This window comes from Schistocerca cancellata, chromosome 3, assembly GCF_023864275.1.
Source record: "Schistocerca cancellata isolate TAMUIC-IGC-003103 chromosome 3, iqSchCanc2.1, whole genome shotgun sequence".
Lineage (NCBI taxonomy): Eukaryota > Metazoa > Arthropoda > Insecta > Orthoptera > Acrididae > Schistocerca > Schistocerca cancellata.
Window position 1 is genome coordinate 272,081,790 of NC_064628.1, and position 26,843 is coordinate 272,108,632.

General features: G+C 37.5%; 1 protein-coding gene across 3 annotated transcripts in view; it reads left to right on the forward strand.

Moving 5' to 3' along the window:
• The window catches only part of LOC126174929 (cationic amino acid transporter 4), a 233,549-nt gene extending 206,966 nt beyond the window's left edge, over positions 1-26,583 (forward strand). For all 3 annotated transcript variants that reach the window (XM_049921383.1, XM_049921382.1, XM_049921384.1), the window contains one exon: positions 23,961-26,583. In XM_049921383.1, coding sequence (XP_049777340.1) covers positions 23,961-24,196 — 236 coding nt within the window. In that variant the 3' untranslated portion in view covers positions 24,197-26,583. The remainder of the gene's footprint in view (positions 1-23,960) is intronic.
• Positions 26,584-26,843: the final 260 nt, after the last annotated feature.

A 26,843-nucleotide genomic window follows, 5' to 3' on the forward strand; every position in this document is an offset into this window, starting at 1 on the left:
TGCATTGACAATATTTTAACGAATTACGTATTTGAAGATGGATATAAATTTTGTCTAGATCTAGGAATTTCTGATCATTCAGCATTATTCATTGAGCTACCCAGAGCAGGTAGAGAAGTCACATGTAAAAAAGCTTATGTAAAAAGGATCTTCAACCAAGAAACTTTGACTCTATTCCATGATAAGCTCAAGGAGACAGAATGGCACTTTGATAAAAATATTTCATGCACAGCAAATTTGATGCATTTTTAAGGGATTTTCTAAGTGTTTTCAATGAAATGTTTCCACAAAAAACTTATTTCAATAAAATGACAAAATTAAAATGGATCACTAAAGGTATAAAAACCTCCAGTGCTAAGAAAAGGCAGCTACATAAGGAACTAAGACATAATAAAAAAAATTGAATTTATTGAATATGTTAAACGATACAAAAGTACATTTAAGAAAGTTGTCAAAGCAGCGAAGCAAATGACAAACAATAAATTAATCTTAAAACATGAGAATAAATGAAAGGCAGTGTGGTCAGTTGTAAAACACGAATTAGGTATCAAAGCCTCTAGACATGGAATTAGTACAATTAAGCTTGAAGATGAGATCATTGTAAATCCGGCTCAAATTTCAGAATGCTTCAATGAGTTCTTCATTAATGTAGTGAAACCAGAGGTTAATGTTGCAGATTATGGGAACAATGTATGTCCCTTTGGACTAAATCATAATTCTGAATGCCTCACAAAATTCCAAACAGTTTCAACAATAGATGTAGAAAAAATTATATTAAAACTAAAAAACAAAAATTCTGCAGGTTGGGATGGAATACCAGCAAAAGTCCTTAAATCTGTGTGTAAAATAATAGGATACCAACTATCTAAAATAATAAACCAATCCTTTGAGCAAGGAAGCTTCCCAGAGGTACTGAAGTATGCGGAAGTAAAACCGTTGCTCAAAAAAGGGTCAAGAGAGGATATGGGGAATTATCGTCCCATCTCCCTCCTTCCAGTCCTTTCAAAAATCTTTGAAAATGCTGCTGCTATGCAGATTCGAAATTTTATTGAGAAATATGATATTATTACGGAAAACCAATTTGGTTTCCAGCGTGGCAAAAGTACTACTGATGCAATTAACAAGTTTATCGACAAGATCAGCACATCATTAGACAACCATAATAAAGTTGCAGGAATCTTTTGTGATCTCACAAAAGCTTTTGACTCTGTAAATCATGCACTGCTTATCTATAAGCTTGACAAGTATGGGATCAAGGGTAATGTTCTAAATTGGCTTACTTCATACTTATCAAATAGGAAACAAAGAGTGATTGTCTCATCAAATTCAGCAAATTACTATTCAAAATGGAAAACAGTAGCCCAAGGTGTCCCTCAAGGCTCGATTCTAGGACCTGTTTTGTTCTTGTTCTATGTTAATGATTTACCGAACAATATAAATGCTCCATCGATTTTATTTGCAGATGACACATCTGTATTAATTGAAAACCAGGAGCCAGAAAACATCCCTCTCTACATAATAAACATAATGAACAAACTAGAAACATGGTTCCAACTGAATGGATTAAGATTGAACATCCCCAAAACCCACATGGTCCAGTTCAGAACAAAACAGTCAAAGCCCCAAGAAATTAAAATAACTCATAAAAATCAGGATATAGAGGAAGTAGATTCTGTAAAGTTCTTAGGGTTAAACCTAGATAAAAATTTAAATTGGAATAAACATGTTGACTACCTGTTAAACAAATTATGTAGCTTTGCATTTGCTATGCAAATATTAGCTGGTGCAACAGACATGAATACAAGGAAAATTGCATACCACAGCTACTTTCAATCAGTTGTAAGGTATGGTATTATTTTTTGGGGAAATTCAAGCAATATATTGCGCATACTAAAGCTACAGAAAAGAATAATAAGGAACATGTGTACCGCCCATCAAAGGACATCATGTCGCCCACTATTTGAAAAACAACAGTTATTAACAGTTCCCTCCTTGTACATCTATGATATTATCATCTTTCTACATAGCAATTTAGAGTTATTTGAGAAAAACTGTTTCAATCACTCATATAACACAAGAAACAAAGACAATTTCATGCTTCCCATTCATCGGTTAAACCTATATGCGCAGTCTCCTCAGTATATGGCAATGAAAATTCATAACAAGCTAAAAGGAAAGAATGTTCTGAATATGAACCTAGAGACACTGAAAACAAAGCTATATGATATACTTGTCAAACGCTGCTACTACACTGTTGAGGAGTTCATGAAGGATGAACTGAACATTTGAGCAGGATAAATTTACATATAGTCTTGTGTGTAAATGTAGCTGTCCTTCACAAAAGGGAGGAAAGAAAAATAAAAGTTTATATTAATGTTAAAATTCTTTGTACCAATTAGGCCTAAGTTGTGTTATCCATTTTTTGACGTGTCTCCTGTACACTAATCATATGATTAGAAATTGTATGTTATGAGACGAATAAAACACTATTCACTATTCACTACTCACACTATTCACTATTCACTGTAGATGGAGATGAAATGGAAGATATGATACTGTGTGAAGAGTTTGATAGAGCACTGAAAGACCTAAGTCAAAATAAGGCCCCGGGAGTAGACAACATTCCATTAGAACTACTGACCACCTTGGGAGAGCCAGTCCTGACAAAACTCTACCATCTGGTGAGCAAAATGTATGAGACAGGCAAAATACCCTCAGACTTCAAGAAGTATATAATAATTCCAAACCCAAAGAAAGCAGGCGTTGACAGATGTAAAAATTACCGAACTATCAGTTAAATAAGTCACAGCTGCAAAATACTAACGTGAATTCTTTACAGACGAACGGAAAAACTGGTAGTACCAACCTCGGGGAAGATCAGTTTGGATTCCGTAGAAATATGGGAACACGTGAGGCAATACTGACTCTACGACTTATTTTAGAAGCTAGATTAAGAAAAGGCAAACCTACATTTCTAGCATTTGTACACTTAGAGAAAGCTTTTGACAATGTTGACTGGAATACTCTCTTTCAAATTCTGAAGGTGGCAGGGGTAAAATGCAGGGAGTGAAAGGCTATTTACAATTTGTACAGAAATCAGATGGCAGTTATAAGAGTCGAGGGGCATGAAAGGGAAGCAGTGGTTGGGAAGGGAGTGAAACAGGGTTGTAGCCTCTCCCCGATGTTGTTCAATCTGTATATTGAGGAAGCAGTAAAGGAAACAAAAGAAAAATTCGGAGTAGGTATTAAAATCCATGGAGAAGAAATAAAAACTTTGAGGGTCGCTGATGACATTGTAATTCTGTCAGGGACAGCAAAGGACCTGGAAGAGCAGTTGAATGGAATGGACAGTGTCTTGAAAGGAGGATATAAGATGAGCATCAACAAAAGCAAGACGAGGATAATGGAATGTAGTCCAATTAAGTCGGGTGATGCTGAGGGAATTAGATTAGGAAATGAGACACTTAAAGTAGTAAAGGAGGTTTGCTATTTGGGGAGCAAAATAACTGATGATGGTCGAAGTAGAGAGGATAGAAAATGTAGACTGGCAATGGTGAGGAAAGCGTTTCTGAAGAAGAGAAATTTGTTAACATCGAGTATAGATTTAAGTGTCAGGAAGTCGTTTCTGAAAGTATTTGTATGGAGCATAGCCATGTATGGAAGTGAAACATGGACGATAACTAGTTTGGACAAGAAGAGAATAGAAGCTTTCAAAATGTGGTGCTACAGAAGAATGCTGAAGATTAGATGGGTAGATAACATAACTAATGAGGAGGTATTGAATAGAATTGGGGAGAAGAGGAGTTTGTGGCACAACTTGACTATAAGAAGGGATCGGCTGGTAGGACATGTTCTGAGGCATCAAGGGATCACCAATTTAGTATTGGAGGGCAGCGTGGAGGGTAAAAATCATAGAGGGAGACCAAGAGATGAATACGCTAAGCAGATTCAGAAGGATGTAGGCTGCAGTACGTACTGGGAGATGAAGAAGCTTGCACAGGATAGAGTAGCATGGAGAGCTGCATCAAACTAGTCTCAGGACTGAAGACCACAACAACAACATCTTTTCCATTACTCAATCTTGTCTCTCAGCTCCATTAGTTTACTTACATTTCTTACCTTGCTAGCTAGTGGAGTGCATTCCCAAAAAATATCCCTAACGCAAAGACAGGCTCCCTAACCATTAAGACCCTAACATTATTCATTATTTTATTATTTCATTATTGTTTCATTATCTAATAAATAAATACCTACTCTGCTTATCTAATGCAAAACTGACTCTACTGAAAAACATTCCACAGTAACAGTTCCTTATGCTAAGGCAAACTTAATTCTCATTAACGATCCGACAAAATTATCATTAGCAAAACTATTACTTCACAGTATTACATCAAATTGCTTAAGATCCTAGCCTGAAGGTTGATATACATACAAACCTTGCTTACTGTTTCCACACACATTACTCCAGGCAACTATGTCTAAAGTTAGAATTCCTTAATGTTAGAAGAGGCTATACTATGACAAACTTCTATAGTTCGATAGTTATCTCCATATCCTGATTGCACTTAACACAAACACTTCTATTATACCACAATTAATATTGATACCTAGTATTCAAGATGGTTTATACTGCATATTGTCTCTGCTACTACACCAATGAGCTGATTACTTCAGATGTTAATTATAGTCCACATATGCTGACAACTTTCATTTTCAGTTTACCTTATCTCTTTGTCTGACATAAATTCTTTTTACCATGGTACCAATTTATTTTCTTTCATCCTGTTATGATTCCATCGCTTATAACTAACGCAACATAATATACATATACACATAGATAACACTAGAGAAACCTTTTCTACGATATTTCTATATTACTACACAAAATTATATGAAAGTCAAAGATAGTGTTTCTGATTTACTTATAAACTACAGATAGGATAAGAGAAGAGTTTAACTACCTCAGGAAACATGAAAAATGAGACAGACAGGGGGAGTAATCATTGTTGCCACATAATTAATCAAACACAGAATGCTGAACCCCCTACTTGCTGTTTGCATGGGAAATTAGTCTCAAATATTACATCAATGCTGAGATTGTGAATCACCAACAAACTGCACTCCAACAGCTGTCCTGCCAATTCCATAGTTAATAGCACCTCTTGTTTCACACTGTTTAATTGCTTACCAGTAGCACCAACAATTTTTATTCTAGAAACATGCATCACTACTATACCCTCTGTGTTTTTAATAGATTCAAAAAAAGCCAATCAAATCACTACCACTGGCCAGTAAACACTTAACATGTATATATTGTATACTTGCTGTTATTACAGGTTGACACACTTCCTTTTTACTTACCATGTGATCTTCATACAACAAATCCTCATTAATCCTTTCTTAACTTAACACATTGCCCTCATTATTAACTATAGTTTGAAATACCCCATTCTCATCATCACTGGATTCATCATTTCTATCATCATTATACTTACAGTCAGAATTAGTCACACTTTCACGTACACTATGCTTTAGATTTGGTACCTCTTCCATTTTTTTCTCTGTTTTAGTCAATTTTGAATCTACAGTTTTATTTACTATTTTCAGTTTTTCCTCTACCACTAATGCACACTTGGTTTCTACCTCAGTTTCTGAATCATTTTTAATGTGATCGATTTGTTTCCCAAGTTTAACCCTATTTTCAGCACATTGTTTCTCGAAAACCTCCACATTCATACTATTGTCATCACATAGCTCCTTTCTTTCTTTCACACATTTACAACCCTATGTTAATTTCTCATTAGTATTATCACAATCTTTAACTACCATACCAAATATATTATTTAATTCTGAAATATTAGGACTAACTACCTGAATTTCCTTTTTAATTTCTTTCTTCAGTTCATCTTTTAAGTTAACGATGTCAGTTCTAATGCTATCAGTTTTCTTTTCCACCCTATTAATGTCTTCTTTCAAACTATTCATGTCTTCTTTCATACTCATATTACTCAAACAATTCAAACTACTCACAATTTGCCTTAAAATTGCTCTCAAATTTTCATCTGCCATAAACTTTTGCCCTTGCTGACTTTTGCTACTAGGTTCCTCCTCCTTGACCTTAATGATCTCATGTACTTCAGTACTGTTTTCGTCCATTCCGCTCACCTCAATATACACTGTAGATGATACTTTTATCATTTCATCTACAATATTACTTTCATCCCCATCATTCAAAGTTACATTCTTGTCTGATTTATAAGTACTAGCGTCTATAGAACCAGTCTCCTGTTACCCTTGTCTCCCATCACATCTTGTTCATTAAGGTCACTCATTATGTATCAAAACAGCTTTTGCAATGAATTACCTTGTTTTTAATCACTTGTCTGCTGCTGCTCTGCTATGGTTCTCAGGGTGTCATCTGGATCTGCACGGCTGCGGCCAATTATAATTTTCTTGGCAAGACATCTTGCTTATCTCCTCATCAGCTGTGTCCACCTGCATGCTGATTCACTGCTCCTATACTCTGTGACTGTTTCCTTAGAACCCACTCGCTGATTGGCTGCTGCACCTTCTTCATTTAGAAACCCCAGTGCTGCTTGACTGTATCATCTCTTTCATTTAAATTCCTGTAAACTGCTCAAGTTCACACTTCACTGTCACAGTTTGTGAGTTCTAGTTTACTGTGCTCACATACAATCATCCTCATGTCGGGGTACCACATGTAGTGGTTTGCCTAGTTTTATTTATTTCTTCATTTCTCGTCCTCGGTGGCAATGTACTGGCTGAAAAAATATGCGTTGGATGTGCAATTACTGTCTACTGTAAATGATGCAGCTGACAGATGAAGCTATCACTTTTCACAACCCACCAATAATACACAGTTATATATGGCCAGTGCACTATTGTTCTAACTTCCTATAAGCCTCATTAATAGTTAGCAGATGAACCATCCACATACTGCTACAAAAGTTTACTGTTGAAGATCTACGAGCTGTAAAAGCCTAACCACAAATTTCACAGTTCTTGAAGAATAGAAAGGTATGTATGGAGCAGACACTGCCACACACAGCCTAATTGTGTAACTCTTATTACACTGTTAAGTTGATGCATTGTTGTCATTCTAACCAGCACAGGTTCGTCGTCTGAAACTCGGCCATGGACTGACTGTCTCATGAGCAAAAATCGGGACCTTATATATCATCATGATAATACGTACTGAAACTACACAGTGCTTAAAGTTAAATTTACAGAAATCACAATTAAAACTTAACTCATTAAATCAAATGAATACATTGAACAATTCCATCTTTTTAACAGTTTCTGCTACTACAAGGGTTAAACCAAACTATTTGTTTTAATTGTGAAATTAACATATATCATTATGTAAACAATACTTTTGACAAAACTGTTAATTACTTTAGAATTATTTGAGGGGTGGTTTTCGTAACATGTCTCCAACTAGAGCCAAATAGATACTTTAAGAATACTAGCATTTCATCTTCCAAATGTTTACAATTAGTACAGAATTTATATTTGTTTATATGTCAACAACAGAATGTAACTTACGAAACAATTACTGATTTTGCCCTATAATGAAAGATACTAACTATTAATAGTCAAAATATATTAGAAAATCAATTACATATATAAAACTAGGCACTAAGTTAGATCTGGTGTTCTTTACTTTAAAACTGAGGGCCAACCTTTCTCTTTTATGAAAATGCAGATTATACTCAAGTATGTTAATAGTAATTAATTAAAAGTGAAAAAACGAGTTTAAGGAGGCGGATGGCAAAACAAGAGGGGAAGTAAAAATATCCCAGCTTGCTTAATCACAATCTGAACTGACTTACATTTTTCTATATTTAGATGTAGCTGCCATTCATCACACCAATTAGAAATTCTAGGTCATCCTGTGTTTCCTATAGTCATCAATAATGAAACTTTCCTGTATATGACAGGATCATCAGCAAACTGTTGCAGAGTTTTGCTCACCCTGTCCATCAGATCATTTATGTATATAGAGGATGATAGCAGTTCTATCACACTTCCCAGGGGCACTCTGATGATACCCTTGTCTCTGATGCAAACTCACCATTGAGGACAAGATATTGAGTTCTATTACTTAAAAAGTCTCTGAGCCATTTACACGTTTGGGTACCTATTCCATTGCTGGTACCTTCGTCAATAGTTTAACAGTCTGCAGGGAGTTCCATGTCAAATGCTTTTCAGAAATCCAAGGATATGGACTCTGCCTGTTGCCCTCCATCCATAGTTTCCAACACATCATGTGAGAAAAGGGAAGCCAAGTTTCACACAATCAATCCTTTCTAATACCATGCTGATCTGTGGATAGAAGCAGTAAATTTATTGTATTCAAACTCAGAATATGTTCAAGAATACTGCAGCAAACTTATGTTAAGGATATTGATCTCTAATTTTTCAGATCTGTTCTTCTATCTTGTGTACAGGAGTCATTGCACTTTTTTCCGGTTGCTTGGGACTTTTGGTTGGGAAATAGATTTGTGATAAATACAAGCACAGTAAAGGCCCAGTACTGTAGAATATTCTTTGTATAACTGAACAGTGATTCCATCTGGACTTGGTAACTCACTTGTTTTCAACTCTTTCCATTGTTTCTTTATGCTGTGGATGCCTACTCCCATGCATTTCTTACAGGAGTCTGTGCGGTGATCAAACAATGGTATGTTTATATGATTCTACTCTATGATAGATTTCTTAAATGCAAAATTTAAAAATTCAGCTCACCTTTTGCTGTCTTCTACCTGACACACTAGACTGATCAATGATGCCTTTTATACTTTACTGATTTTACATAGGACCAGAATTTTCTTGGGTTCTTGACAAGATCTCTTCTTGAGGTGTGATGCTGGCAGTTGTTGTATGCTTCATGCATCAACCTTCAAACAAATGGAAGAATCTCTACTAACTTTTGCTTATCATCATTCGTGCATTCTCTTTTGGACCAAGAGTGCAGCAGTCTTTGCTTCCACACCATTTTCTGAATGTTGTTGTTAAACCACTGCGGATCTTTCCCATCCTTAGTCTGCTTACTCATCACATACTTCTCAAGTGCACATTTTACAGTCCGTTTAAACTTTGCCCACAACTCCTCTATGTCCATTGTACTGGAACTAAATGGTGTCATTTCATTGTCTCAGTGGGATACTAACAACTGCTGATCTGCTCTTTCCAGCAAACACACTCTCCTAGCCTTCTTGATTGATTTATTAAATTTTGTCACCATCACTATGATGACATCTTGAACACTAATGCCTCTCTCTGCACTCATACAGTCAGGCATGTTTGTAGCTATAAGTTCTACAACTCAGCTGCTCATCGTGAGTTTTAAAAAATGCATTAAAAAGTACTTCACTAGACTGTCTGTTCATAACTCCAAGTCTGCAGTTGGGAGGTTAAAGTCACCTCCAACTAGTATTTCATGATCTGGATATTTCTGCTCTACTGACTGTAGTCTTACTTTAAATGGTTCTGAAATCATGTGGCCAGTAAAAATGTCCAACAATTGACTTGATTTTACCTAGAACTGTTATACCCATCCAGGTAACTTCACTGTCATACTCAAATTCAACCTCAATAGAGACAGTATTTTTGTCAACTACAATCAACACTACCCTTCCTATAATGTCTAATCTGCCTTTCCAACAAACATTGCATGATTTGCTAAATATCTGACAGCCTTCTACTTTGGATTTCAGCCAGCTCTCAGTCCCAAAAATAATTTGAGCAGGAGAAACTTCCTGGACCACAGAAAATTTGTGAACTTTGTTACAAATATTTTGACAATTTACTGACAAATTTTTGACAGTTAAAGCATATTTACTCTGAACATGATCTGATTTCCCTATCTGTGTGTCGAATGGCAACCATTCATCAGAGTACCTGAAGCTACTGCTTAGCCTAAAAACCCCTATCTCCACTCTATAAGTAATCTGCTACCTGAGAAATTGTTTCCTTTGTGTAGTGTGCATCTGACTTATCAAGAGGAGTCCTACAACATGCCAGCTAATAATGCAGATCGAGAAATCTGCAGCCAAGACTGTCACAGAGTCAGCAGAGCTTTAGCAAAGATCCTCCATGTGGCTCTGAAACAAAGGACCACGTTCAACTCTGTGAACAACTCTGCAAATTTTGAGCTCTGCTTGCACCCCACTTGCAAGGCCAATAGCCTTCACCACCTCCTCTAGCTTTTGTATGAACTGAGGATGGTCTCACAATCCAAGCAACAAGCATCATTGTTGATGACATGAGCCACAACTTGCAGACAAGTGCATCCTGCATGCTCAATAGTTACAGGTAAGGCCTCCTCCACATCTTGGGTGAGGCTGCCCAGCAGACAAACCAAGTGCACATTGGCTTTCTTTCCAGTTTCCTAAGGGGCAATATAATGCACCTAACATTGGAGCTCCCAATAACTAGCAAATCCCCCTCCCCCCTGCCCCCCGGTATGCCTGCTCAGACTCTGCTAAAGGTGCAGTCACCTGCCCACTCACAGGATGAATCGGTGAGGCCTGATGGCCAGTTTCTACATTGACCATCTGCCTCAAGTGACCAAAACACATTATCACCCACCACTCATCCTGCGATGAGGATTGATACACCACAGCTGGTGGGCATATCATGCTACAATCTAGTCCCTGCATGTTCTGCCAGACAGCACTCTTCTCTTCTTTCACCAGTAACCTGCTGTATTGGCCCCATTCCAACATGACAATTGCATTCCTACCAGACCTGCCAGGGATAGCATTCATGTGTGTGTTTGAGGTGTGATTGGTTGTGTGAATGTGTGTGCATTTTATTTTATGAAGTAAGCTTTGGCCTCAAGCTAAACCTGTAACAGTGTTTTCATTACACCTGTCTGCAGCTCTACGTGTCAACTTTATTGTGAGTAGCAATCTATCCTTTTCGTAATATTGTTGATATTTCAACCCAAACTTTCCATTGTTTGATTTTCATACAGACTCTGCTGGCCACCAAATGGTGCTTGGCTCTGGTACCACATACCACTACCAGTCATTTCCTTTCTTGTTCCATTCACAAACAGAATGAGGGAAAAATGATTATATGCCTCCATATGTGACCTACTTTCTCTCATCTTTGCAGCTCTGATGTAAAATTTACATTGGCAGCAGTATAATCATTCCGCAGTTGGCCTCAAATGCCAGTTCTCCAGATTAACTGGAAAGCACCCCACGGAAAGAATGTTGTCTTCATTCCAATGATTCCCACTTGAGTTCATGAAGTATTTGTATAATACTTCTGATCAAACCTACTTGTAACAAATCTAGCAGCATGGCTCTGAATTCATCCAGTGTCTTCCTCTAATCTGACTTGGTGGAGATCCCAAACACTTGAGCAGTACTCAAGAATTGGTAGGACTAGTTCTGTGTATGCCATCTCCTTTACACTTTCTCAAACTCTCTCCCAATAAAAAGAAGTTGACCATTCACCTTTCCTACAACCAGCCTTATATGCTCATTCGATTTCATATCACTTTGCAATGTTAAACACAGGTTTATAATGAGTGTGACTATGTCAAGCAGCGTATTACTAATGCTTTATTCAAATATTATAGGAATGTTTCTCCTGCTCACCCACATTAACTTACATATTTATACATTTAGAGGAAGCCATCATTAATCTCACCAACTAGAAATACTGTCTAAATCATTTTGTATCCTCCTAGAGTCACTCAACAATGACACCTTCCTATACACCACAGTGTCATCAACAAACAGCCATAAATTGCTACCCACCTTGTCTGTCCAGTCATTTATTTATATAAATTTGTGTGTACTGGAAATTTCTTGGTAAGGAGGACATAATGCATCATCTTGGACGAAAAGTGAGTTTAAGTGTGACATAGGGAAGTTTATTGGGCTCCTTGCTGTTCATATCGTATGTTAATGACCTGACAGACAATACTAGTAGTAATCTCAGACTTTTTGTATATGATACAGTTATCTACAATGAAGAGCTATCTAAAATAATCTGTAAAATTATGCAGTCAGATCTTGATAAATTTTGAAATTAGTGCAAAGATAGACAACTTGCATTAACTATTTAGAAATTTAAAATTATGCCCTTCATGAAACGCAGAAAAGTAGTATCTCTTGACTATAATATCAGTGAGTCACAATTGGAATCAGTCAACTCTTAAAAATACCTAGATGTAACAGTTTATTTGGATATGAAAGGAAATGGTCACATAGGCTCTGTCATGGGTAATGCAGATGGCAGAATTCAGTTCTTTGACTACATACTGGAAAATTGCAGTTAGTCTGGAAAGGAGACTGTCTACAAAACATTTTTGCATACCATCCTACATTATTTGCAATGTGTGTGGGACATTAAATATATTCCAGGACAGCTTAATGGCTACAGGTTTACAGAATTAATTTTCAATTTACAGCAGAGTGTGTGCTGATTTGAAACTTTGTAGTGAATGAAAATTTTATGCGAGGCCGAGACTCGAACCTGGCATCTTTGCCTGTCATGAGCAAGTGCTCATCAACTGAGCAGCCAAGCAAAACTCATAGCTTCAATTTCGCCAGTACTTCGCCTCTTACCTTACAATCTTCATGGAAATTATTCTGTACACTTTGCAGGACTAGCAAGGAACAAAGGATATTACAGAGAAATGGTTTAGCCACAACCTAGGAGATTGTTTCGAGAATTAATTTTCACTGTGCAGTCGACTGTGTGCTAATTTGAAACATCCTGGTAGATTAAAAATGTGACAAATCATGATTCAAATTTGGGACGTATTGTGTATAAATAAGATATTAAATTATTTGGTATAAACAACAAGTGCACAAAAACAACATCTACAGATGTAATACAATGATTCTCTGGAACTCAATTACTGCTGCTGTTGCTACTGCTGGTGACAGTGGCGATATTCTGCAAACTATTTAGAACAGTTGGCCTGGTTAAAATTTCTCTTTCATATGGCCGTCCATCGATGCTTACTGTAAAAGTTCAGGAACAAATAAAGAACATCTTTTGCAAGTCCTCTGCTCCTTTTTTCCATCTATTTAATTATAGATCACATTTTGGAAGACCCTCTTGTTTCTGGAATGATTTACAATATGTATTGCTGCAGGAATACAGGTATACTAAGTTACTTCTACAATCAGCATCAGTATATACCAGTAATGATATTGTGCTTACTTTACTAGTTAAATACCCCCATCATAATCTATTTAGACATAAAAGAGCTGCAGATCACTTTCTTTTAAAATCAGCAAAAGGCCTTTACTTTGCAAAAACATGCTCCTCTTTCCATTGCATGGTACAGTTCACATATTAATTCAAGCAGTTGACATGGAGATATTGATTATTGTTGAAAGGTAACTGCTAGTATGTACTGTAAGAATTAGGAGCCAGTGGAGGTGTGGTGGGGAGGGGGGATGAGTACAGGGCAGGGTGGCAGGGGTGCAGAAGGGATGGACAACATTTCCTACAGTTCTCATGGAGATACGCATACTCAGTACCCAAACATTCAAACAGATATGCTGACTAATGAGGTAAACTTCTAATTTAATTTTGAATTTGCTACAGAACTCAATAGCTTTACATGTGGCTGAGAATAGGAAGTTAATTTTTGTCCAGAAAATGGAGCTTTTCTTTGTACCCTATGCAGGAATAGGAAGTCTACATGAGAGTACTTTTTATATCTTTTATGTCAGTCTTGTATGACACAGATAATTTTGATATGTTTTTTACTATTTTATTATTAGTATTACAGAAGTCTAATGCATTGTAAAGTAAGTGTAAGAATTCCAAGATACTACAGGAGGTCTCTGCAAGAAATCAGGCTGTCTAGAAATAGAAGAGGTTGACAGTCTTAAATTCCTGGGATTACAACTTGATAATAAATTCAGTTGGGAGGAGCACACCACAGAACTGCAGAAACGCCTTAACAAATCTGTATTTGCAATTCAAGTGTTAGCAGACATAGGCGACATAAAAATTAAAAAGCTTGCATACTTTGCCTACTTTCATTCCATGTCATATGGTATAGTATTTTGGGGTAACTCTTCAAGTCAAACAAACGTTTTCAGAGTCCAAAAGCATGTAATACGTATTATTTGTGGAGTAAATTCACGGACATCCTGTAGAAACCTCTTCAAAGAACTGGGTATACTAACTACTGCCTCTCAGTATATTTACTCCTTAATGAAATTTGTCCTAAATAATATATCTCTTTTTCCAACAAACAGCTCAGTTAATACATACAATACCAGGTACAAAAATGATCTGCACAAGGACTTAAAAGCACTTACTTTAGTTCAAAAAGGGGTCCACTACTCAGGAACTCTCATCTTCAATAATTTGCCAGAAAACATAAAAAATTTAGTTACAAATAAAGATCAGTTTAAAAGGAGCCTGAAAGACTTCCTAGTGGCCAACTCATTCTACTCCATTGACAAATTTTTTAATAGAAACAAATAATGTATGTATATATTCATACTATTAGTATTGTTATTTCAGCTTTAAAAAAAATTAAAAAAATAATTTACATGTTCCACATCCATGAGGAGCTCCTCAGTACGGATCTATGGAATGAAAAAATAATCTAATCTAATCTCTATTCCCCATAATACTCTTGATGATTATTTTTGCACAATAATTACATTATTGAGGTTAGCTGATTTGCTCCAGAAGATTACTCTGCTAGATGTGAGGGAATCAATAAATGCAAAATGTGAAAAAACATTATTTCCAGAAGTCATTGTGGAAATAGACAGTTTTCAGTACAAAGCAGTCTAAGCTGAGTATTTCTTCAGTGTATCAATACACTCATTTAATTTGATCTTGTCCATCTGGATGTCAGTCTTTATCATCTAATGATCAATATCATGTTAAGAACTTGTAAATCAATGTAATCATTTTGTAATTGCAAAGTTGGTTTTTTTTAACATTAATGTGAACCTGTATGATAGATGTGAAGTTGACAGCAGAAATAATTGCACCTCTATTGGATACTGTCATCTGCTCATTCCAAAAAGGAGTATTTCCTGATCAACCTAAATTAATTAAAGTAGTGCCTGTATACAAAAAGGGGAAAAGATGCCAATCCTAACAATTACAGACCAGTATATTTAGTATCTGGCTCCTCCACAATATTAGAAATGCTTATACTAAACAGACTAGGTGCTTACCTGGAAAAGAATGATGTAGTAACTTCAGAGTAGTACAGGTGCCAGATATGGAAATCAATGAAAAGAGAAGTTGAATCATTAACAGAATTTCTTGTACAGGCCTTGGAGAACAGGATTGCAATCTCTGGAGTTTTTCTTGACCTATCCAAGGTGTTTGACACAATTAATCTTTCAATCCTAGTAAAGAAACTAGAGAATACTAGTCTTCGTGGACGTGCAGCAGACTGGGTAACATAATATCTCAGCATCAGGAAGTAATATGAAATCATGATCAACTTATACATACCAGAAGTTAGGAGCATTATGTATAGCATACCTCGAGGATCTGTAATGCAACCTGTCCTCTTCAATTTCTTTGTAAATAATACAATGTTGTTGTGGTCTTCAGTCCTGAGACTGGTTTGATGCAGCTCTCCATGCTACTCTATCCTGTGCAAGCTTCTTCATCTCCCAGTACCTACTGCAACCTACATCCTTCTGAATCTGTTTAGTGTATTCATCTCTTGGTCTCCCTCTACGATTTTTACCCTCCACGCTGCCCTCCAATACTAAATTGGTGATCCCTTGATGCCTCAGAACATGTCCTACCAACCGATCCCTTCTTATAGTCAAGTTGTGCCACAAGCTCCTCTTCTCCATAATCCTATTCAATACCTCCTCATTAGTTATATGATCTACCCATCTAATCTTCAGCATTCTTCTGTAGCACCACACTTCAAAAGCTTCTTTTCTCTTCTTGTCCAAACTATTTATCGTCCATGTTTCACTTCCATACATGGCTACGCTCCATACAAATACTTTCAGAAACGACTTCCTGACACTTAAATCTATACTCGATGTTAACAAATTTCTCTTCTTCAGAAACGCTTTCCTTGCCATTGCCAGTCTACATTTTCTATCCTCTCTACTTCCACCATCATCAGTTATTTTGCTCCCCAAATAGCAAAACTCCTTTACTACTTTAAGTGTCTCATTTCCTGATCTAATTCCCTCAGCATCACCCGACTTAATTCGACTACATTCCATTATCCTCATTTTGCTTTCGTTGATGTTCATCTTGTACCCTCCTTTCATGACACTATCCATTCCGTTCAACTGCTCTTCCAAGTCCTTTGCTGTCTCTGACAGAATTACAATGTCATCAGCGACCCTCTAAGTTTTTATTTCTTCTCCATGGATTTTAATACCTATTCCAAATTTTTGTTTTGTTTCCTTTACTGTTTGCTCAATATACAGATTGAATAACATCGGGGATAGGCTACAACCCTGTCTCACTCCCTTCCCAACCACTGCTTCCCTTTCATGTCCCTCGACTCTTATAACTGCCATCTGCTTTCTGTACAAATTGTAAATAGCCTTTCGCTCCCTCTATTTTACCCCTGTCACCTTCAGAATTTGAAAGAGAGTATTACAGTCAACATTGTCAAAAGCTTTCTCTAAGTCTACAAATGCTAGAAATGTAGGTTTGCCTTTCCTTAATCTAGCCTCCAAGATAAGTCGTAGGATCAGTATTGCCTCACGTGTTCCAATATTTCTACAGAATCGAAACTGATCTTCCCTGAGGTCGGCTTCTACCAGTTTTTCCATTCGTCTGTAAAGAATTCACATTAGTATTTTGCATCCGTGACTTATTAAACTGATAGTTCGGTAATTCTCACATCTGTCAACACCTGCTTTCTTTGGGATTGGAATTATTATATTTTTCTTGAAGTCTGAGGGTATTTCGCCTGTCTCATACATCTCGCTCACCAGATGGTAGAGTTTTGTCAGGACTGGCTCTACCAAGGCCGTCAGTAGTTCTAATGGAATGTTGTCTACTCCCGGGGCCTTGTTTTGACTCAGGTCTTTCAGTGCTCTGTCAAACTCTTCACGCAGTATCGTATCTCCCATTTCATCTTCATCTACATCCTCTTCCATTTCCTAATATTGTCCTCAAGTACATTGCCCTTGTATAGACCCTCCATATACTCCTTCCACCTTTCTGCTTTCCCTTCTTTGCTTAGAACTGGGATTCCCTCTGAGTTCTTGATATTCATACAAGTGGTTCACTTTTCTCCAAAGGTCTCTCTAATTTTCCTGTAGGCAGTATCTATCTTACCCCTAGTGAGATAAGCCTCTACATCCTTACATTTGTCCTCTAGCCATCCCTGCTTACCGTATTTACTCGAATCTAAGCCGCACTCGAATCTAAGCCGCACCTGCAAATTGAGACTCGAAATAAAGGGAAAAAAAAAATCCAGAATCTAAGCCGCACCTGAAATTTGAGACTCGAAATTCAAGTGGAGAGAAAAGTTTTAGGCCGCACCTCCAAATCGAAACAAAGTTGGTCCTATGTAATATGATACACAATACGTCGAATGAATGACGATACAGTTACAGTAGTTTGGTTCGAGTCGTAAGCTTAGCAGTTAAGCTTTACCAGGTAGCCATTGCTATGCATCAGGCGCTCCGTCCGTATTTATACAGGTACCCTTCCTTTTTCACGTGCTTCGTCTGGTTTGAATCGATTGCTTATTTTGCTTTGATCTGATAAGTGGCGTTCTCTTTGTTATAGGTGTTTACGTCACTCAAAGCTGAAAATGCATTACTGTACTGTGTTATGCATTGTTTGTCACATTCTGATAGTGCGTGTTTACAGCCTGTCACCGCTTGCGGCATGGCTTGCTTTTGTGCGCGTTACTGCCGATTACAATTAAAAAAAAAAAAAAAAAAAAGAGGGAGAGAGAGAGAGAGAGGAGAGGAATTGTCTCATTAGCGAAACAATGACAAGAGACTGCTATTTGCTGTTACTTACACTGCTACTTTCTTTGATAATGATCAAGAACCAAATAATAAACTGCGTATGATAGAACATGTACTGAACAAGAGTTAGGCGAAAATTTTTCTCCGTTTGAAAATCTTTGTGGCCGCTTCTTTAGTACATCAAATTCTGCACAGAAATTAGAGTCATCATTTAAAAATCTAGTCAGTTTCTGTGCTTCGTTTCTGACTGTATCACTATTAGGCATAAGAATAATATGAATATAAACATGACACGATACGTATATTCTATATATTCGTTTGCCCTTGTCTCAATCTAGTTTCATAGTTTATTAGGCAGACAGGATTTAAATGAGATAGCAGCAAACACGAAAAAATACATGACAAAATGTTTACATTCCTATTATTCTTATGGTGAAGAGAATACTGCATGTGATTCACATTTCATCAGGTTCCTATTAGCAACCATCTCTTCTCACAGGTAGGAAAAAATTCAGAACGTAGAGTTGGCCATATTGACAAACACCCCAAACAGTCTTGCCAGTCGGATTTTCGTAGTACATTGAAATTCTGCTACATTCGAAGATGAACAATACAGAATTTGTATTTACTTCGTTGGATAATGTATGAAAATGCAGTGGTCGAAACTCAGGGTGAAGAAAAAAAAGCTCATCTTCCACCCTTTTTTTTAATTTATTTACTGACGCAGAGGTTTTGGTGCCAGCATTTATCTTTGTGCATACAAAGCATGCGCGCTACATATATTTCGATGGCAAAAGTTAGTTGTGGCGGTATCTACCAACATTTTTCAGAACTTCCCCTTGCTTTGCACTCGATTCTAAGCCGCAGGCGGTTTTTTGGATTACAAAAACCGGAAAAAAAGTGCAGCTTAGATTCGAGTAAATACGGTAGCCATTTTGCACTTCCTGTAGATCTCATTTTTGAGACGTTTGTATTCCTTTTTGCCTGCGTCACATACTGCATTTTTATATTTTCTCCTTTCATCAAATTAAATTCAATATTTCGTCTGTTACCCAAGGATTTCTACTAGCCCTCGTCTTTTTACCTACTAGATCCTCTGCTGCCTTCACTACTTCATCTCTCAAAGCTACCCATTCTTCTTCTACTGTATTTCTTTCCCCCATTCCTGTCAATTGTTCCCTTATGCTCTCCCTATAACTCTGTACAACCTCTGGTTTAGTCAGTTTATCCAGGTCCCATCTCCTTAAATTCCCACCTTTTTGCAGTTTCTTCAGTTTTAATCTGCAGCTCATACCCAATAGATTGTGGTCAGAGTCCACATCTGCCCTTGGAAATGTCTTACAATTTAAAATTTGGTTCCTAAATCTCTGTCTTACCATTATATAATCTATCTGAAACCTGTCAGTATCTCCAGGCTTCTTCCATATATACAACCTTCTTTTATGATTCTTGAACCAAGTGTTAGCTATGATTAAGTTGTGCTCTGTGCAAAATTCTATCAGGTGGCTTCCTCTTTCATTTCTTAGCCCCAATCCATATTCACCTACTATGTTTCCTTCTCTCCCTTTTCCTACTACCGAATCCCAGTCACCCATGACTATTAAATTTTTGTCTCCCTTCACTAACTGAATAATTTCTTTTATTTCATCATACATTTCTTCAATTTCTTCATCATCTGCAGAGCTAGTTGGCATATAAACTTGTACTACTGTAGTAGGCGTGGGCTTCATGTCTATCTAGGCCACAATAATGCATTCACTATGCTGTTTGTAGTAGCTTACCCGCACTCCTATTTTTTTATTCATTATTAAACCGACTCCTGCATTACCCCTATTTGATTTTGTATTTATAACCCTGTATTCGCCTGACCAAAAGTCTTGTTCCTCCTGCCACCGAACTTCACTAATTCCCCTTATATCTAACTTTAACCTATCCATTTCCCTTTTTAAATTTTCTAACCTACCTGCCCGATTAAGGGATCTAACATTCCATGCTCCGATCTGTACAACGCCAGTTTTCTTTCTCCTGATAACGATGTCCTCCTGAGTAGTCCCCGCCCGGAGATTCGAATGGGGGACTATTTTACCTCCGGAATATTTTACCCAAGAGGACGCCATCATCATTTAACCATACACTAAAGCTGCATGTCCCCGGGAAAAATTACGGCTGTAGTTTCCCCTTGCTTTCAGCCGTTCGCAGTACCAGCGCAGCAATAATAAAATGCATGTGAAAATAAAGATACTGTATGCAGATACTATGACTATGCTCAATGTTTCCAGCAGTTCTTGTTTTCTAAATGAAAAAGGACTGGAAGAAGCAGCTTCAGTTCAGTTTTTAGATATAATGATAGACAGTGAGCTAAATTGGAGCCAGAAGATAAATGCTGTTTCCAATAAGTTAAGAACAGTGCTGTTTGTATTGAAACAGCTGGGTCAGTATTCTTATCAAGACCTTCTGTGCACTGCCTATCATGGACTTTTTGAACCATATATGCAATATGGAATCACAGCATGGGGAAACTACAGGGTGTTTCAAAAATGACCGGTATATTTGAAACAGCAATAAAAACTAAACGAGCAGCGATAGAAATACACCGTTTGTTGCAATATGCTTGGGACAACAGTACATTTTCAGGCAGACAAACTTTCAAAATTACAGTAGTTACAATTTTCAACAACATATGGCGCTGCAAGTGATGTGAAAGATATAGAAGACAATGCAGTCTGTGGGTGCGTCATTCTGTACGTCGTCTTTCTGCTGTAAGCGTGTGCTGTTCACAACGTGCAAGTGTGCTGTAGAGAACATGGTTTATTCCTTAGAACAGAGGATTTTTCTGGTGTTGGAATTCCACTGCCTAGAACACAGTGTTGTTGCAACAAGACGAAGTTTTCAACGGAGGTTTAATGTAACCAAAGGATCGAAAAGCGATACAATAAAGGATCTGTTTGAAAAATTTCAACGGACTGGGAACGTGACGGATGAACGTGCTGGAAAGGTAGGGCGACCACGTACGGCAACCACAGAGGGCAATGCGCAGCTAGTGCAGCAGGTGATCCAACAGCGGCCTCGGGTTTCTGTTTGCCGTGTTGCAGCTGCGGTCCAAATGACGCCAACGTCCATGTATCGTCTCATGCGCCAGAGTTTACACCTCTATCCATACAAAATTCAAACGCGGCAACCCCTCAGCGCCGCTACCATTGCTGCATGAGAGACATTCGCTAACGATATAGTGCACAGGATTGATGACGGCGATATGCATGTGGGCAGCATTTGGTTTACTGACGAAGCTTATTTTTACCTGGACGGCTTCGTCAATAAACAGAACTGGCGCATATGGGGAACCGAAAAGCCCCATGTTGCAGTCCCATCGTCCCTGCATCCTCAAAAAGTACTGGTCTGGGCTGCCATTTCTTCCAAAGGAATCATTGGCCCATTTTTCAGATCCGAAACGATTACTGCATCACGCTATCTGGACATTCTTCGTGAATTTGTGGTGGTACAAACTGCCTTAGACGACACTGCGAACACCTCGTGGTTTATGCAAGATGGTGCCCGGCCACATCGCACGGCCGACGTCTTTAATTTCCTGAATGAATATTTCGATGATTGTGTGATTGCTTTGGGCTATCCTAAACATACAGGAGGCGGCATGGATTGGCCTCCCTATTCGCCAGACATGAACCCCTGTGACTTCTTTCTGTGGGGACACTTGAAAGACCAGGTATACCGCCAGAATCCAGAAACAATTGAACAGCTGAAGCAGTACATCTCATCTGCATGTGAAGCCATTCCGCCAGATACGTTGTCAAAGGTTTCGGGTAATTTCATTCAGAGACTACGCCATATTATTGCTACGCATGGTGGATATGTGGAAAATATCGTACTATAGAGTTTCCCAGACTGCAGCGCCATCTGTTGTTGGAAATTGTAACTACTGTAATTTCGAAAGTTTGTCTGCCTGAAAATGTACTGTTGTCCCAAGCATATTGCAACAAACGGTGTATTTCTATCGCTGCTCGTTTAGTTTTTATTGCTGTTTCAAATATACCGGTCATTTTTGAAACACCCTGTAAACCATGACAGGAATGAACTACAGAAGAAAGCTATTAGAATTATATTGAAAAAGGGGCAGAAACAATCTTATAGAAATTGTTTCAACGATCTTAATAGTTTGACATTTCCATCACTGTATATATTTAAGACCACTGGAACTGCGATACAATATCCCTCAAAACTGGTGACCAATGACACTATTTGTCCCCATAATGCAAGGAACAGAAACCAATTGCAGCACTTTCCACATAGACTTCAAATTTTTGAAAAAGGAGCTAAATACTCTGGAATCAAGTTAATAAAAGATTTCCAAGAGTATTACAAAACCTCAAAACTGATAGGATTTTCCATGAAACCCTAAAAATGTTTGTAATGGAAGAAAAATTCTATAGCACGGCCAAGTACACGAGCTGACAGTGAGCAAAAAGTCACCCTGTGAGAGATGAGTTCTTTTTACCTGATACTACATTAAGAGAAACTAGCATTAGAAATTGATGTTAGAAAATGAACTATACTTATAATCACTGATGCACATTTTCTATCTCTTTTCTCTATTCATAAACAAGTCACCTCCAAAAGGTTTTGGTATATAACTGTAAACAATTTGTACATATTGTCTGAATTACAATGAATTAAAGTTCAGTTGTGAAAACAATGTCACTGCCACCTACTGAACAGTGGCCATAACTTGAGAGAGCAGCAGTGATTTGAGTTAGCAGGAAGCATGACCACATTTAAATCTGGTTGATAGTTTACTGGTAGAGCACTTGGCTAGTAATTGAAAGGTTGCAGAATCAAATCCCAGCTAGGTCTTTTTTTTTTTTTCACTCTGCCTTTTAACCTAGTATTCAGCTCTTGATGATGTGGAGATTTGTCAGAAAGAAGACGTGACTCAGATTCCACTTTACACTGCTACTTTCCTTTTTCCAGTTTGATAACTAGTTAGGAGAATGCAAGTCACCTTCGTGACATCGAACTGATTGCAATCACATACAACTCCACTCACGTAAGTGAGGCACCACATTTCCCCATGCAAAATTTCAGGATCTTTACAATCAGCAGTCTTGAGACAGCCACAGAAAATGGGTTATTTTTTCCTAATCAACTCTGCCACAAATGCTTTTTGAATGCTGTTATGATATTCAAACTGAAAAGCTTAACAATCTATTGATCTATTGCTAGGAAGGTAAGTAGGTAAGGACAGATTTTTCAAAACTGCATCAAACAACTGAAATGAGTAAGATGTGATAATGGTTTACTTACTTACCTGCATTTTCATTGTTTGAGCATTGTTGTTCAGTCATTCAGAAAAGTTTCATATTAGCATATACTCAAGACTCTTTCTGAAAGCTGTCCATGGACAATAGCTAAGCCATTTCCCACAACATCCAATGCCTCAGAGGTGTTAGTCCAGCACATAAGAGGTCTACAGAAAAGCCTTTGTGGAGATTACAAAGAAAGAGGTACTAAAAGACAGAAGCCATAAGTTGAGTTGTCAGGCATGCCTAGGTAGTATACTCAGAAAGAACTTTTGCTGTGTAAGGGGAGGATACAGGTCTGAGGCACAATTGAGAACACAGCATTAATCTGCCATAAACAATAGAGATTTAGTGTGTCTATCTTACCAATGTATCATTTCTGAGTTAGGAGAAAAAGGCAGGTAAGAAAATACAAAATGCATAACCATTAGAGAGGAAAATAAGCATTTTTGAATGACAGGGTTTTGACCTGTGTGTGTGTGTGTGTGTGTGTGTGTGTGTGTGTGTGTGTGTGTGTGTGTGTGAACACTTCCAACTTATAGCTGTATAATAATAATGGAAACCCATTCTTATTTGTTCTTGTCCTTGATTTTTTGCCTGATATTGAATTTTAACCTTTCAGTTTAGATTATTAATGTGCCTCTACTTGTGAACGAACAGTGCTGGCTCCAAGATTAATGATTTATTCACATTTCAGGTCTACTGGTCTATTTTCTTTATGGCATTCATCACAGCAAAGAAAGTGATCATGCCAGCTCATATTCAATCCTGATGACTTCATCAGAAGCTGGTAAGATTAAATGGGGATCTACATATAACACACAGCAAATCAATCCAGTGGTACTATCACAAATTAAAATTGCCCCAAGTGCAAAAGATATTACTACTGATGAAAAGAAGCCTATAGTGGCTCAGGAAGAAGTGCCAAAGTAATTATATTGATACTCAATGATGCTTTCATGGGGATGGGAAACAGAAAGCAGCATAGAATTCTTTAATGTTTCCAGTGTGATATATTTTAAAAATGTATTATTGTTATTGTTGGAAGCCCAGTCTGACTCCTAAATGTTGTTTAAAACTAGTCATTTATATAACAAGGAAAAGTACATAATATATACATTACAGTTAAGTTTTTAGACATGTGTGTTATAGATTAACAAATTGACAATATTTACACAAAATCAGTTATGAGGAATGTACACTGGTATCCAAAATTAAAGCAACAAATGGAAAAGTTGCAAGGTTGTGTTTATTTTGCCACAAAACAGTAAAAACAGCTGATAGCAAAGTAGAAACAGTGTAAAGAATACAGAATGTGAACAACTGCAACCTAATTAACAGTAGATGAGAATTTTCTTCATTTTTTCTAACTTAACAGATTTGCACACACATTGCAACAACTGGTTAACATGCTCATCGTGGCGTGTGACCACCTCTGGCAGCAATAAAGGCCTGACAACAATGGAGCATGTTGTGAATAATGTCATCAGTGCCATGTTGAGGCAATAATGCCCATTCTTCCTGCAGAGCTACTCTTAAGTCTTGAAGAGTGGTTGGTGGATGTTGATGTGATGCAACCTGTGTCCCTAGTGCATCCCAGACATGCTCTATAGGATTAAAATTGGGAAAGGGAGCAGGCACCATGAGTACAGATCTTCCATTTCCAAGAAAACATCAACCATTCATTCCCTATGAGTTCGAGCAGTATTGTCCACCAATATGAAGTCTGGGTGCACAGCACCTCACAACAACTGGACATGAGGTCCTAAGACTCGTCATGGTACCTGACAGCAGCTAAACCTTTCCGAGTCACCGATACAATTTCATGAAGAGGTGTTTGATTGGTGATTCTCCTAGATATCAGTCTCTTTCCACAATGTCTGGGTCTCAAAATCATATTCCACATTCCCTTCAGATGTGAATCCCTCAAGAATTGCTCTCCATACTAAACTGGGACTCGTCTGTACATAGCACATCAGCCTACTTTTCAACTGTCCAGGTGGCATGTTGACAACTCCAATCTAGACATTCCTTCTGTGAAGCCATGTTAAAGGCACACATGCAGCAGGTCTCTGACTAAATGTCACTCTGGTGGAGGCCTTATCTACATTGTTTTCCTTGATACAACATGTCCAGTGGATGCTACGAGGTCTGATGCCAGTTGCTGTGCAGTACTAAGGCAGTATTGTCTTGCCCTTACCACCAAATAACAGTCCTCTCTGTCTGATGTCACACATGGCTGGCCCTGTCCTAGTCTCGGGGATACAGTTTCAGTCTCTATAAGCTGTTGCCACATCCAAGAAACAACAGAATGATTCATGTTAAGTCAGCTGGCCCCATGAGTTAGTGACTGCCCTCCTTCCATTCTTCCTATTGCCCTCCACTGCAGAGAGCCTGGTGGGGATCTTCTCTGTGTCATACAGCACTGTCTGTGACTGTGCACATAGTAATTGTGGCTCTGGCAGTACCTGGCACCAACAGGTGCCATTGTTGGCATCATTTTCCATTGACCAAATGCTACCTTCTGTGCAGAACACAGTCGTACAGGCATCTATTGACAGTTTGTATGATTAAATCATTAATTAGACTCAAGATGGGGAAATAGTGGTTTGTTGCATTAATTTTGAACATTAGTGTATATTTCTGTTATAACCATAACAAACCATTTAGCTCAGTGTCTGAAATGAATTGGTGTTGACTGTAACTATAGTAATCACCTTTTTTTAAATAACATAAGTGTATTGAAGCTATACAAATAATCACTTTGCAATTCTGTGTTTAGTTGCAGACTGAAGGTTATACGTGACAGTGGTACATCTTAAAACACAGCTTTTATTCGTGTTTGCACAGTTTCATAGATAGCTACTGAATGTGATAGTATATAATTTGATTGATATAGGCCATAAGGGTGCACCTAACATAAACTATAATGACAGGATAAAATGAAGAGGGGATACAAAAAGTCATTTCAAGATACAAATATACCTAAGCACAAAAAGAAGAACAGTCAATGTTATCCTCTCTCTACTGTCTTAGTAATGTAATAACACTGTTTATTTTATTTCCTTCCAATCTTGTCTATTAAAGTATTGGTGACATATGTACCTTCTTCTTTTGTTTCCCAACTATTGCTTAGTGAGTATTAGAGAAAAGGCTCTAAATAATTCAAATTTAATGATTTTTTTTTGTCTTTCTTTACTCCACTACTCTTCTGTCAATAGTCCCAAGTTTTACTTCATTGAATGTGTAGATGTATCAGTGAAATGCATGATCAACATATGCTCAAAGTGTGCAGTATAATGTAAAATATATAAATAAACAAGGAAAAATATTTTGTATTTGAAAGATAAATTGTGTTGTATTTTTTATTTGTAATAAAGAATTAATCCCTCCTTCAGTAGAGTCCCTGAATTACAGAAAAGAATGGTAAAATCTAGGTATCAGCAGGTGAAATGATTAGCAAAGAAAATAGATCACCAATGACAATATTACGCACTCTTCCAATAACTATTCTTGGATGCAAAAACACATAAATGATTAAAAAATGTAATAAGAGGGTGAAGGCAAAATGACAGGCTGA